This window comes from Panthera uncia (genome assembly GCF_023721935.1).
Source record: "Panthera uncia isolate 11264 chromosome A3 unlocalized genomic scaffold, Puncia_PCG_1.0 HiC_scaffold_12, whole genome shotgun sequence".
NCBI lineage: Eukaryota > Metazoa > Chordata > Mammalia > Carnivora > Felidae > Panthera > Panthera uncia.
In genome coordinates, this window is record NW_026057579.1 from 8,907,797 (window position 1) to 8,922,950 (window position 15,154).

General features: G+C 37.4%; 1 protein-coding gene across 5 annotated transcripts in view; it reads left to right on the plus strand.

Annotated features, from left to right (window-relative positions):
• MAP4K3 (mitogen-activated protein kinase kinase kinase kinase 3) overlaps nucleotides 1-15,154 on the plus strand; it is a 207,365-nt gene that overhangs the window by 173,519 nt on the left and 18,692 nt on the right. For all 5 annotated transcript variants that reach the window (XR_007462406.1, XR_007462407.1, XR_007462408.1 and 2 more), the window contains 7 exons: nucleotides 1,485-1,526; nucleotides 3,344-3,428; nucleotides 5,414-5,493; nucleotides 6,622-6,682; nucleotides 6,991-7,108; nucleotides 11,251-11,309; nucleotides 12,323-12,426. Coding sequence is in view for 1 of the 5 variants with exons in the window: in XM_049652249.1 (XP_049508206.1) it covers nucleotides 1,485-1,526; nucleotides 3,344-3,428; nucleotides 5,414-5,493; nucleotides 6,622-6,682; nucleotides 6,991-7,108; nucleotides 11,251-11,309; nucleotides 12,323-12,426 (549 nt within the window). In the remaining 4 variants the exon portion in view is untranslated. The remainder of the gene's footprint in view (nucleotides 1-1,484; nucleotides 1,527-3,343; nucleotides 3,429-5,413; nucleotides 5,494-6,621; nucleotides 6,683-6,990; nucleotides 7,109-11,250; nucleotides 11,310-12,322; nucleotides 12,427-15,154) is intronic.

Sequence of the window (15,154 nt, forward strand, 5' to 3'; positions counted from 1 at the left end):
AAATAATTTTGACGTAGAGTGACAAAAATTAGGAAGTCATTCCTTAAAATGTTATTAACCCCCAAAGAAATGTAGACTTTCATAAAACATATTTAAAGTATAATCCCTCTGAAAGGGTGGGAGGCAAATCATATATCCAGGCATGTGGCCCCTTGGAAAAATATCTGGTATTCTTGAGCTTTTTTTTTTTTTTTTAATTTAGAGAGAGCACGCGCAAGTTAGGGAGAGGGACAATGGGAGAGAGAGACAGAATCTCAGGCACACTCCACACTCAGTGTGGAGCCCAATGTGGGGCTCGATCCCACGACCCTGGGGTCATGACCTGAGCCAAAATCAAGAGTTGAGCGCTCAACTGACTTAGCCACCCAGGTGCCCCTCTTGAGCATATTTTTACTCTCCTTATAATTATCAATATACTCTGACCAGTGATTGATGTATTTGAATCCCTCAAAATGTAAAACTTCAACTCACATTATAAACAAGGTTAAGATAATCTACAGACTAGGATAAAACATTTGTAACTTATTTAATATATAAAGTATTCAAATCTGGAATCTATAAAGAACACCAACAAATAGATAAGAAAAAAGATAACTCAGTAAAAAAAAAAATGAGAAAAGACAATTCATAGAAGAGAAAGTACAGATAGCCAATAAACTCTTTTTAAAATATTCTCAATGTTCCTAGCAATCAGAGGCATGCTTATTAAGGAGAAAACATTTTTTACTGATCAGTTTGATAACATTAAGTGTCTGTGAGACCAAAGGAACTAGGGCTTATCCACACTGCTGGTGGGTATAATGTGAAATGGGCACTCAGAAAGACAGTTTGGTGGTCAGTATCCACTGCAGTGTAAGAGGTACAGACTTTATATTCCAGTAGTTTCTCTTATCACAGCATCCCCCCAAAAAATAATTCATACATTGCATAGTAAGGTAAATGCAAGAGTGATCATTTCTGCATTGTTGTTATAGTAGAAAACGGAAAATAACTTAAATACCCAATAATAACTAGGAAATAGCTAAATAAAGTTTGTTATATTCATACTGTGCTGCAGTTAGATGAACCAAATCTATGTGTACTGATACGAAGATCTAAGACCCGTTAAGGCAAAAGACAGGTTGATAAAAGAGTGCATTAACTATGTTCTAAAGCACACACCAAAACAGTGTTTTCTATGGGGACACATATAAAAGTATATACAAGGTGGTATGGAAAGATACACAAATACATGAGTACATATAGTTGCCTAGGAAGAGGTTTGGAAGGGGCACCCTAAATCAGCTTTTTTGGAGAGGGGGCAGGTACCAGGGGTAAATGGACTGTGGAAGGATTATAGGGGACTTTAGCCTTAGCTGTATTGTGCCCTTTTACAAAGAGAGCGTACATGTGTATTTTATTTCAATAATTATGTTTGAAATACAGTATTAATATGCCAAACAACAACAAAAGAAGTATATTCATGCATGTATTCTTTTTTCTAGAAGCCTATTAGTAACGGTCTACCCCCAACACCTAAAGTGCATGTAAGTATAAATATCAAATAAGTTGTTTTCAGGCTAAATACAATGACCAGTAATTGCTTGACTGTGTACCTTTGGTTAGATTTTTTAGCTTTTTGAAAGAATCTCCATTTAGTATTGAAAAAATCTATAAGATTGCTAATTTAAATATAGATTGTTACATTTTAAAGCTCCTTTATTCCAGAATTTGTTACTATCTTCTATGCAGACATTTTTGAAGAAATGTAGAAAAGGCACATGGATATAATAGGAAGTACAGAATCTAAATAGGACACATTTTTTTCTAGCATTTTCAATGATCAAAAACAGTTTAGAACTAGAAGGAGCATTAAAAGACCATCTGACCCAAACTAGTTTGCCCACGAGTAAAACTGAGACCCCAAAATATTCACAAGATCACAGAACTACCCCCCCAGCTCCAACCAGAGCTGGAATAGACGTTAGATACAGCCCTGTGTTACAGTCTGTTGTGGTTTTGTTGTTTGATTTTTTTCATTAGACCATGCTGTTTTAGGATTAAAATTATATTAGTTCAGTGTAATTGTGTCAGTATAGGGAGAACTATATTTTTGCTGCTGCAACTCTTTAATCTGAAACATAGTGTGACACTAATTTAGGTGTCCACAGAGTTTCTAGTTTGTAACCTGCCAACTCTACTTTTTAGCCTTTTAGTTTCTTATTTCTTAATTTTTAGCCTTTTTTCTTGACTTTTTAAATTAATATGAAGATCTAAATATTTATGCCTTATCTTATAAAAGTTTTGAGAGTGAAGGGCTCCCAGGTCTGGCAGAGACATTCGGGTTGTCCTGTTTGGATACAGTAGAAAACTCTCCGGTCAGTTGTACAGCTGATGGGGAGGAGCCTCTAACTGGAAAGGCAGGTGGGACTGACCGTACAGACTGGCTTACACTTGGAGTTGGTTTGATTGTTCGGCACCGCATTGTGTCATTTGGATTTTTAGGGGTTAGGCCACACCTCCACATGTGAATTTTAGCAGCTGTCTTAAAGCATAATTACCAGAATGAGTTAAATGATACACTTTCTGCCCTACACCAAAAAACATGTTTATAGGTCTTCTGCGAGGTTGTTGTTATTTGGTGCTAAAATCTTAAAGATATTGTTTGGTAGGTTTCTGTGAGCAGAAGGAAATCTTAGGATTTATTATTTTGATTCTTTTTTATGTTGATATTTCTAATCCATTATCATCAGCTACAGGGGTGTGTGTTCTGTCTCTGGGTATTGTCTCCATATTTGTGAAGAAAACACTCCAACTATATGATGCACAGTGCTCTTCTTTTCATCAAATATTTGTGTTCTTTCCCCCCAAGTTGTTGCTAATAAAAGTGATTAAATGAGTAAGCTTTCTTGTATTTATTTATTCTAACATGAACAATAATTTGAAAATTAACATTTTATTCTTTCAAGATTAAAAAAAAAGTTCAAATGAATGATACTGTGTTTCCTTATAAGGTATTTATTATATGAAAGACTTGTAAATGGGTTTAATAAATATTAACATAAAAAAATAAAGATTTTTATTGAATCCATCCAGAGAAAATAATCACATTGCTCAGTTTTTCTTAAAAAATGGGTCTGTATGTTTTAAAGTACATATATGAATTTGAAACCAGCCATACCTCTTTCATGTTGAAGTATTAAACTCAATGATTAATAACATTGTATTATTAAGATTATTTAACATTTTTCACTAATAACATTTCAATGATTCAATAAATAAGAAAATTTTCACCTTTGTAGCAGTTATAATTTCCTTCTTAGCAGGGAATATCGTATTACTTGGTTATTCTTTGTTTTTCCAGATGGGTGCATGTTTTTCAAAGGTTTTTAATGGATGTCCCTTGAAAATTCACTGTGCAACATCATGGATAAACCCAGATACAAGAGGTAGTACTATATGTTATTTGTTGTTGTTGTTGTTTTTTAATGTTTATTTTTGAGAGAGAGACAGCATGAGTGGGGAAGGGGCATAGAGAGGAGGACACAGAATCTGAAGCAGACTCCCGGCTCTAAGCTGTCAGCACAGAGCCCGACATGGGGCTCAAACTCATGGACTGTGAGACCATGACTTGAGCCGAAGTCGGACATTTTACCAACTGAGCCACCCAGGCAGCCCCTTTCTAGTTGTTTTTTAAACTGAGCTCATGGAAGTATTCAGTTTTCTTCCTGCTCTGAATGTCTTTCTGAAAAATATTTTGTTATAATTCAAAAAAAATTTTTAGGCTATGTTTCTCTAGCTTATTAGCAGTGCTTGAGGTGACCCATGACACTAAAATTTCACTGTGTTGTCCCCATGTTAATATAGCAAAACCATGTACTCTATGCCACCCTAATATTCTCCACAAAAGTTTTTTCCACTGCTGCACACTCACTGTCTTTGTGTTTTAGACACAACTGTTGTTAAGGAGTTTAGCTACCCAGGGTCCAGGGTGTGGTGACCACGTTAGAGGATCTCTCCACCTTAAAGGAGATCATAATAAGAATTGTTGCCATTAGTCACTGACTAAAGACTATCTGCATTCTCCCACTATATATCTGTGTATAAGGTATGCATAAGTGCGCACACACACACACACACACACACACACACACATCTTCTTACTAAATCTTTTAGAAATCCAAGGTGGGAACTTTTATTTCACAGGTAGGGAAAGTGACATGCAGAAAGGTTCATCACCGGTCGGTAGGAGGGCTGCAGTTCAAACCTGGTTAGGTTGTATTCTTGGACCACAAAGCTTATGTCTTCAATCTGCCATTACTAATCCTAAATATTGGGCAGTATAACAATGCTCTTGGCCTTCTAAGTTCTTAGCATGCTTCAGTTTAGTCTGGAGAACTTCCTGACTTGTTTTATATTGTCAAAAGCAGATCAGACAGGACCATAGCTAAACTAACATCTTCTAGAAGATACTGAGTACCTTAGCCAGGTATCTAAGTTTTAGTTTTTTAAATAGGCAGTAGCCAGATCCCGGTTTTTGATGTTATTTCTTACAGCGGTAGCCCATCTGCAAAAATATTTTGAATCTATATCAGTTCTTTATTTACATTCTGTACATCAACTATACTCTTAAAAGAATTTTTTTTTAACTTTTTTTTTTTTTAATGTTTGTTAATTTTTGAAGGAGAAAGAGACAGAGTGTGAGTGGGGGAGAGGCAGAGAGAGAGGGAGACACAGAATCTGAAAGGGGCTCCAGGCCGTGAGTTGACCACACGGAGCCCGACGTGGGGCTTGAACTCAAGAACCACGAGACCATGACCTGAGCTGAAGTTGGTTGATTAACCAACTGAGGCACCCAGGCTTCTCTTAAAAGAATTGTAGAAAATGAGCTATGGATTCTCTGCCAGTCCTCAGCACCCTCTGATGAGTGAGGAACCCTAGCATTCCAGTCTTCAAAACCTCTTTTACATAAAAGTTTTCCTCAGTGCTTTGAGGCTGGTATTTATATATAACTCAGTTCATTAAGGCAGAGTTTTTAGCCACTTAATTTGTATTAGAATATATTTAATGCTTAGAGGTGCCTGGGTGGCTCAGTTGGGTAAGTCTCTGACTTCGTCTCAGGTCATGGTCTCGCAGTTCATGAGTTTGAGCCCTGCATCAGGCTCTGTGCTGACAGCTCAGAGCCTGGAGCCTGCTTCGGATTCTGTGTCTCCCTCTCTCTCTGCCCCCCTCACTTGCTCTCTCTCTCTCTCAAAAATAAACATTAAAATATATATATATGTATGTATGTATGTATGTATGTATCTATAGCTTGTCAATCACAGTAATTCCTTTTTCAGGTTATAGTACATATGTACATAATTTTAAACTATATAAATCCATTTTGAAAATATTTTTTTTTATCAAAACCGGTGAATTACTTTTGTCATTTCAGATCAGTACTTGATATTTGGTGCTGAAGAAGGAATTTATACTTTGAATCTTAATGAACTTCATGAAACATCGATGGAACAGGTACATTATTTTGTATTTTCCTTTTTTAAAGTCGTACGCACACACTAGGTGAGAAATAAGTTTCAGTTCTGTGATTTTCTGCCTCTTTATTTTTTTATCCATAAAAGCTTCATCAAGTATGTTGTGTTTATCTGGTACTGAGGACGTATTCGCAGGACTAGTCCTTACCCTTCAAGGACCTCACGGGTGTAATAGAGGCGTGGCAGTAGCTGTAGCACTCAGGTTAGGTGTCACACTAGGAGTGAGCGCACGCCACTAGCACCTCCTGTGGGGAAGTGAGAAGAGACCGTAAATGGCAATGAGCGGATGAGCGGAACGTTCCCAGACAGAGAGAGGGTAAATGTAAGTGTGAAGGTGTGAAGTGGTGCAGCGGAGTGGCCAGGGTGGGGAACCCTGAGCAGACAGTCTGACTCGAGTGTAGAATGAGTGCAGAATGGTAACAGGAAGTGGGGGGGGGGGGGGGGAGAGGCAGCTGCCAAACCCCAGAGCTTTGTTCGTGAACTGATCCGTGTAGAACGGTTTGCAGCATGGTGGCAGATGACGCTAGAGATTTTGGTCAAAGGGCAAGGAAATGTTGAGTTGGGGCAGAAAGGAAAAAGTGTGTTTGGAATTGCGTGGGGATGTTTCTTTATTGTCACAGTGACTGGGGGAAGCTTTGGATGTTTAGTACCCAGAGGCCAGCAATGCTAAACAACCTACAGAAATGATCATGATGACATCAGTAGCTAATGCCTGTATAAAGCTTACTATGCACCAGATACTGTTTTTAAATGCTTTACATAGAGTAACTAATCTTCACAACTCTCAGAGATAGATACCATTATGAGTTGCATGTCAGATGAGAAATCCGAGGCACAGAAAGGATTAGTAACTTTTCAGAGATCTTACAGTGCTTGAGTGGATGAACTGGGATATGAACCCAGGCCAGATGGCTCCAGAGTTCATGTGCTTAACTACTTGACCACACTGCCTCTCCCACTTGTATTCCTCCCATAGAGAAACACTAGATCTAGGGAAACAAGAAAGACCTAGAATTGGCAAATTGAATGACCAGTTCAACACGGACATATAATAGAAGCATTTTACTTACTATCTTTTATAAACTTTGCACTTTTTTTTTTTTATCAGCTATTCCCCCGAAGGTGTACATGGTTATATGTGATGAACAATTGCTTACTGTCAATATCTGGTAAGTCTTTTAGTTTTTATTTTTATTTTTTTAAGTTTATTTATTTTGAGAGAGAGAGAGCGAGCGAGCTGGGGAGGGGCAGAGAGAGAGAGAGAATCTGAAGCAAGCTCTGTGCTTTTAGTGCAGAGCCCGACGTGGGGTTCAGACTCACAAATGCTGAGATCGTGACCTGAGCTGAAACCAAGAGTCAGACCCTTAACCAACTGAGCCACCAGGAGCCCCTAGTTTTTTGATACCTAACACTTGTTCCTATTTATGTTATTAGCTTTTATATCGTGTTTATTTATTTATTATATTTTTTTTTACAGGTAAAGCTTCTCAGCTTTATTCCCATAATTTACCAGGGCTTTTTGATTATGCAAGACAGATGCAAAAGTTACCTGTTGCTATTCCAGCACACAAACTCCCTGACCGAATACTGCCAAGGTAACTGTGCACTTATGTCTCATCCTTAGAGATTACATGTTAATTAATTCTAAATAATAGTTACACTGCAGAAATTGAAAAAGCACTTAGTTTGCGTTAGTAGAAATCATGTGTAATGAAAAACTTGTGAGAGGTAATAGATTTTCACAAGAACTGAGAGGCACCTCTAGAAGTTTAAAACTAATTACTGTTTAGTATTTCATACAACATTAAAACTGATTTTTCTCTATAATTTGCTAGTAATTTTTCTTCCTATCCAGTGCTTTGGACATATTTGTGTTAATTTGAATAACGTGAATTTGTCTCAAAGCACAGTTTCTAAACTTAGAAAGTCAAAATGATTTATTAAATCAAGGTTTTTACATTAGGAGATAATTACTTAGGAATTGAGGGGTTTTGCTTTTCTGCTTTCAGGGATTTTTCATTATGTTCTCTCCTCCTTTGCTTATTATATTGTACTTCATTTATTGACCGAAAGGTCTTCTGAGTCTGCTATAAATTTTATGTTACAGAAACATTATACTCTAGCCATTCTTCCTTTACCGTATCAGTTGTAAAGCAACTAATGTACACCGTTAGCTCTCAAGTACCTTGAAAAGCTGTTCTCAATGCTGAGTTTACAGCTAAAATGTGCCCCTTTGTGCAAAAGACTTTTTCAAAATTAATCTTTTTGATGAAAATCATTTAAAAGTTATACTGCATGCTTTTCTGTCTTAAAATAGATTACATTGAGTTTAATTGGACCTTTTCATGATGACTCAGAGTTGCACCTATGAACTTGACTTATTATACTTCTACTGTAATGTCTACAGTTGGGGTTAAGGGCAAGAACTACCCCAAGAATGGGGCCAGGGGCCGACGTGGGGCTCAAACTCACGAACCATGAGATCATGACCTGAGCCGAAGTCAGATGCTTAACAGACTGAGCCACCCAGGCGCCCCTAGAATCTACTCTTAATTCTCTCATTTACTGGCAAGAAATCTGAAAACCTTTTTTGCACAATAAAATTTTATGTTCTTCTGCCGTAAAGTGAGCACAAATTAAACTTCCTTTGGGAAGTTTATAATGTTCTGTGGTTCTCATTATAAATATAGGTACTCATTGTATTGTATGGTAAAGCTTCAGTTAAGCATAATTTTTAGAATCCAGGTAGACTTCAATTTAAATCCTACATTGTTCACTCACTAGGTTCAGGACCTAGAATAAATTGTACAACTTCTCAGGGTATTCATCTGTAAAATGGAACCAGTATACCTATCTTGCAGATTGTTTTAAAAATTATAAATTATGTATGAAAAGTATCCACCATGGTTTCTGGCACATATTAGGCTCTTAAGAAATAGTCGTGTTATCATTATTGTTAGTCATGGCAAATTGAATTGTGTCTGTAATGTACCCTAAAATATCTTACATTAAGTACATTGAGAATGTTGGTTCACAGGATTCTAGTTAATTGGGTGCTGTAAATAAATTTTTTTGCCTTGTAAAATCATAACTAAAATTAAGGTAAGTCTATATGTAGATCACTGTAGAAAATTATGAGTTTTTATAACATATCAGTGTGCTGCTCAGAGCTCAGTTTTGAACCATTTCATTATCGTTAACTTCTAAGCTATACTTAGTAGTTGATTTTGTCTTGACTGTGTAGCATTCTTTATAATCTTTCAAAACCTTGCAGTCAATTAATCCTCCTGGGTTTGACAGATTTAGTAACTTAACCTCTAAGTTAACGTTGGGGGTCAAAGGACAAGTTCACAAGTGTGGACGAGGAACATTAAGTTGGTTGCAGTGGAAATCTATCAAGAGCTTGATTGAGATTTTTTTTAACTGTACTTTGCACTTTGGTTCAAGCAGTTTACTTAATTTAAGGGTATGTGGAATTTTTGTTTTATTTTAAACTGTATGAAAATCCAATGCCTATCAAAGGGGTATTTTTGTAATTATTAATGTAATTTATGAATTGGAATGTAAAATTCTCCCCAGTATGAACTTAGTCAAGAGGAACAATAGGGGCTTTAACCCAAAATTTGAATCAAGATATTCTAGATTGTCACTTTAGTCATTTAGTCCCTCAGTATCTGACTAATTTCTGTGTCACTGTTTAGGTACCATAGTATCAACAAAATTCTAATTCACACGGATAAAGTACTTACAAGTGATAACAGATTTTAACAACTTACCTTGCAAACTCAGAATACTCTTTAAAGTGATCCAGAATCATAAAAGAGAAGTAGATTTGTTTTCAAAATTGAATCACTATGAATGTTGCAGTTAGGCTAAGACACTAGAGTAGAGTTCTTCCTGAATTGCTAACTGTATGATCTTGAGGAAATTACTAAATCTAACCCTCAGATTTCTTTCTTCTCTTTTCTTTTCTTTTCTTTTCTCTTCTTTTCTTTTCTTTTATTTTCTTTTCTTTTTTTTCTCTTCTCTTCTCTTCTCTTCTCTTCTCTTCTCTTCTCTTCTCTTCTTTTCTTTTTTAGAGAGACAGAACACACAAGCGGTGGGTGGGGAGGCGGGAGAAAATCTTCTAAGTGGGCTCCGTGCTGAGCACACCCCCTAACCTTCAGATTTCTATACTGTGACCTATCTCACGGCATTATCAGAGGGACTGACAGAACATGTGAAATTCATGGTAAACAATAAGATCTCGGTAAATGTTAGCAATAGTTACTATAGGTTTTTATAAATACCGGCATATAAAACATATTAAAAGCTAAAATTACAATACCTCAGCATTATATGACTGATTATTACTCAGCTGCCAGTTGTACAGTGATAGGAACATACATCAAGATTATTCTGAGCTTGGGGTGCCTGGGTGGTTCAGTTGGTTAAGCATCCAAATTGATTTCTGCTCGGGTCATGATCTCACGGTTTGTGAGATTGAGCCCCACATCAGGCTCCGTGCTAACAACGCAGAGGCTCCTTGGGATTCTCTCTCTCCCTCTTCGTCTGCCCTTCTCTCTCAAAACAAGTAAAAATAAACATTTAAAAAAAAATAAGATTATTCTGAGCTTGTTTGGAATGGCATTGCGCATCACATACATGCTCTACAGTTCTGTTACCAGCAAAGGGCAACTCTTTTGTTTTTTTAAAAAGATGTGCAGAGCAATGACCTCTAATATGTGGCGTGTTTACACATGTAAAAGAAGTTTATGTGTACAGAAATGGAGAAGTATAATTTGAGGCTAGCAAAACCTGGTACGTTAGCAGTCTGTTATATTAATTTTCATTATAAAGCCATTTGAGTTCATGGGTACTTTTTTTAATTGTAGTTTAAAAAACAAATGGATTTTTACATATTAAGTTTGAATCACCTGTTTGCAGAACCCGTAAAGGACCTTAACAGAAAATCTATATCTCACTCTTCCTGAGCAGAGAAATAAAAATCTCTTTAAAAAGTTCTTATAAATTGTTTTAGTGATAAGACAATGTTTTACATAGCTTAAATTTATTATATGTGCTAAAAAATATCTTTCCCCCAGTTTATGGCATATCTTTTTACTTTTTTAGTGTTATCTTTTGGTAAACCAAAGTTGTTAATATATTCAAATTCATTCAACAAATTGCCACCTGTAGTTTGAAGTGGTAGGGATCCCTAAGTAAAAAAAGTATCAGTTACGTTTATTAATATTGGGGTGCCTGGGTGGCTCAGTTGGTTATGTGTCCGACTTCAGCTCAGGTCATGATCTCGTGATTAGTGAACTCAAGCCCTGCATTGGGCTGCTTCAGGTGAAGCTGCCGTCACCACAGACCCAGCTTTGGATCCTCTGTCCCCCTCTCTCTCTGTCCTTCCCCGGCTCACACTCTTTCTCTCTCAATAAATAAACATTAAAAACAGAAGTTTATTAATATTTTCCTGTATAGTTTGTTTCTTTTTGTATTTTTTAAGGAAATCCCATGGTTCTATTCTTCTAAATCTAAATATTCTATAGTCTTGTTTTTCATACTTTAATAAATCTTTAATCTATTTGGAATTGATTGGAAGAGGGATGAGAAACAGATCAAATATATTATTTTTAATAGATTACCTATTATGTCAGCACCAGTTTTTATTCTCCATTAATCTGTAATGATGCCATTATCATATACTAACTTTACCTACATGTATTATATATTCATTTTCATTTACATTTAGGAAATTTGCTGTATCAGCAAAAATCCCTGAAACCAAGTGGTGTCAGAAATGTTGTGTTGGTAAGTAAACTGTTCCATAGCACATAGCTCTCCTGCTTTGCGGAGCGAATGAGAAAACACTGTGAGGCTCATTTTTAAATCTAGTATGAAACAGTACTTCTCCAGGGTATTCTGCCAGTGATAGTTTATTTTTACCCCTTGAGTAAAACAAATGTCTTGGCCATCCAGTCTCCGTGTAGACTAACCCTATAATATAGTACCTTGTACATAACAGTTGTTTTGCAAATTATTTATTGACTGGATAAATGGAGAAAGTAGGATGACTTTATTACGGCACTTTATCACACCCTGTTCTCCAAGGGGCCTGTTACTTGTCATTCACATGCTGCTTGGTAATGGCTTATGAGACTGCATTTATTCATTCAGCATATATTTTCATGCCTTTAATGTGTGAAACCTTATGCCTGTGGTGTGAAGGTTATAGTCTCTGTTCACACACACGACCCCGAATCCCTCCCCACCCCCATAACAACCAGCTGTTTTATTTGCATCAAGCAAAACCAAAAAAATCTTTTCCCTTAAAATCTCTTCCCTTCAGAAACTCTGAGGCTTTGTTTTATTATTTGTAAACCTGTATTTTGAGATTTCATTAACGTCTTCATGCTGTTGCAACCAAAGCATTACTACCTCTGAACATTACTACCAAAAGCATCCTTAATCACCTGTCCCGAAGTGTGCTGTAGCCTATCAGTTTGGCAACTTCCCCCCAAATCTTCTTAGGACCCTTCCTTTAGGGTCCTGCTGCCTCACCTAATCTCCCTGCTCCCATGAGATGCAAAATCTTTCTTCCCACCCTAGACCCCAAAACAACCACCGGTTTCGTTTGTGCATTAGACAGAAATCCTGCAAGTGATGAAGGAGTTTCCTGCTGTTACCTGAAAGTTTTTTCACCCTGTAGTCTAATTAAGAAATTGACCTAGCAGCCAGCTTTTGTTTGTTCTCAGAGCTTGCGACTACTATCATAAGGATTTTGTATCATAAGAGGACTTACATACACTTTTTTGCCTTGACAGTGCGAAATCCTTACACAGGCCATAAGTACCTATGTGGGGCGCTTCAGACTAGCATTGTTCTATTAGAATGGGTTGAACCAATGCAGAAATTTATGTTAATTAAGGTAAGCACGAAAAGCAATCTAAGTCATTCTTAGTATAAAAGCTTATAAATGAAATCAATTTTCCTGTTCCTGATTTTTTCCTTAAAAAAACCCAACAACATGTTTTCCCATTAATTCTCAAGTTAATGTCATGATTTTGGATTATGTGGCAGGGTGGTGAAAGTCTGCGTGTGTGTGTTTATCTCCTGCCTGGGTATTCCATCTCCACTTCCAGTGTCAGTCACGAAAAATAGTGAGACCTGAGAGTCCCCTGTCGGGCCACATCTTGTGCACTTTCTCCGTCAGATCGTAAGGAAATGAGTTGGCCTGATGCAAGTTTCAGAAGAGACTAGAGGGATGGTTCAGGGAAATGACAGTAGGAGCTGGAAACAGGGTCTCACATACACAGTCGGATATCCAGAACCGGAGGTGTTAAAAAGCAGTGAAATGCTGTTCCAGTGTACCCTCTGGTTGACCGGCTCCATCACAGCAGGAGAATTACCTGCAGGTTGGCGTTTGGCCCAAGAGGACAAGGGGTAACCATGCTGAGAAGGAAGTTCTTGATCTGAGTTACATGCCTGCCTGCTGATTTTGATTTGCCCAGGCTTTCCCATGAATGGTTTTTTGGTGACTGAGTTTCTCTAGAATCTAATCAATGAACATTCTTTAAAATATCTACTATTACTCAGCAATAACTTTAAATTGGAGGAAAAACTAACTCAAAATGTGTGAAGTACAGGTTCACTCACACCAAGGGACTGCCAAAGGAATTTTTTAAAGCTGTTTCCTTTGCTATTTTATGTAAATTAAGTAGTTTTAGTTTTTTGAGCATTTGAGATCTCCGTAGAAACTGGGGTCAGGAGGGGCGCCTGGGTGGCTCAGTCGGTTAAGCGTCCGACTTCGGCTCAGGTCATGATCTCACAGTTCGCAAGTTCAGGCCCCACGTTGGGCTCTATGCTGACATCTCAGACCCTGGAGCCTGCTTCGGATTCTGTGTCTCCCTCTGTCTTTCTGCCCAACCTTGCTCACATGCTCACTGTTTCTCTCACTCTCTCTCTCAAAAATAAACATTAAAAAATTTGAAAAAAAAGGAAATTGGGATCAGAATATAATTGGAGTGGATTCTTCGTAAATTTTATAATACAGCATAATAAAAGCTTCCTTTTATTTAAATTTTATAAGTGACTGAGGAATCTATTTTTAATTTCGTATCACTATTTGTTAACCTCAAAATTAACTAGGGCTAAAGAAATGAAAAAATAGTTTCAAGAATTTTGGATCCATTGAGGTGGTATTGCCACAAATCACTGAAACAAAAATTCTTTAAACCAGAAGCTGCAGGGGAAAAATAAATAGCCTTAAGAACTGTCTAAAGCAGAGCTTCTGAATCAGCCCATTTATGGCAAAAATTGCTATGTCCTCAGCTCCTCTTTTTTCTTGCCCATTTCACAAAAATACACCTTATCATAAATGGAGGAGTAAAGTGTACATGGTTTGATTTTTCAGCAGCCCTCCCCTTCCCTGCCCCTTCCTTTCCCCTTTTAGGTCTATTTTAGGTACATCTTCCCTATTCCTTTCATTCTTAACCTCTGGTAGAATGAAAAATAGTTTCATCATATCAGTGTTCATATCATCAGTTAATAATCTGATTAAACCATAGGATGAATGAATTTTTTGTGTAATTTGATATGTTATACCACTTACCCTAATATACAACAAAGACTCTTCTCTGTTAAAGGAATTTTAGGTATGAAGAGCATGCAGGAGAGAATGTATAAGACATGGGAAGCTTAAAAATTACCCGTCCACATTTTCTCTCTTCCAAGTGGATAGTCCCAAGAAGCCTGGCCCTGGCTAATGAGGCCTGTTGCCAGAGTTCAAAGATACTAGACTTACAGTATAGTCTCCCTCAAGACTTCACGCCCTTCCCACTTTCCCCTTAAACTCCCTGAGCTCTCTGTAGGCTCTTACTCTCCTCCCTGAATCTTAACCCAGCTCTCCTTCCCCTGCCTCTCTGCTCCAAGACCCTGTGGATATCTTGTTTCTGTATTTGACATTGTTGTGGTTAGTATTTATGATGTTGCTTTTCTACACTCTTACAAGATGTGCTCAAAAACACTTTTATCCTTTATCCTCCTCTTCATGACATTTTTGACAGTTTTTGATTTATTAGACTACATTTTCATCATAAAAGTTGTAAGTTAAAGACCTTCCCAGCAAACAATTACGTACTTACTACCAACCAGGCACGGTGCTGTTTAAGGAGACAGAAATGAGTAAGATATGGCCACTGCCCTCAAGGACCATCACCAACAGCAACTGGATGTAAAGCTTTTAGACGGGAGTCCTCTTCTGTTAATGACTTAACACGTGATTATTAGAAACTAAGTAGAAATATTCAGAATCTCTTGGTTTTCTTATTTGCTCACACACACACACACACACACACACACACACACAAAGAAGCACTATTTTTTACTGTACTGCTCTTAACACATTTCAAAGAGAATTATTTTAAATGTTTTACCTTATTAAAAATATGACAGATTTAGGGGTGCCTGGGTGGCTCAGTCGGTTAAGCATCTGACTTCGGCTCAGGTCATGATCTCGCAGTCTGTGAGTTTGAGCCCCGTGTTGGGCTCTGTGCTGACAGCTCAGAACCTGGAACCTGTTTCGGATTCTGTGTCTCCCTCTCTCTCTGACCCTCCCCCGTTCATGCTGTCTCTCCCTGTCTCAAAAATAATAAATA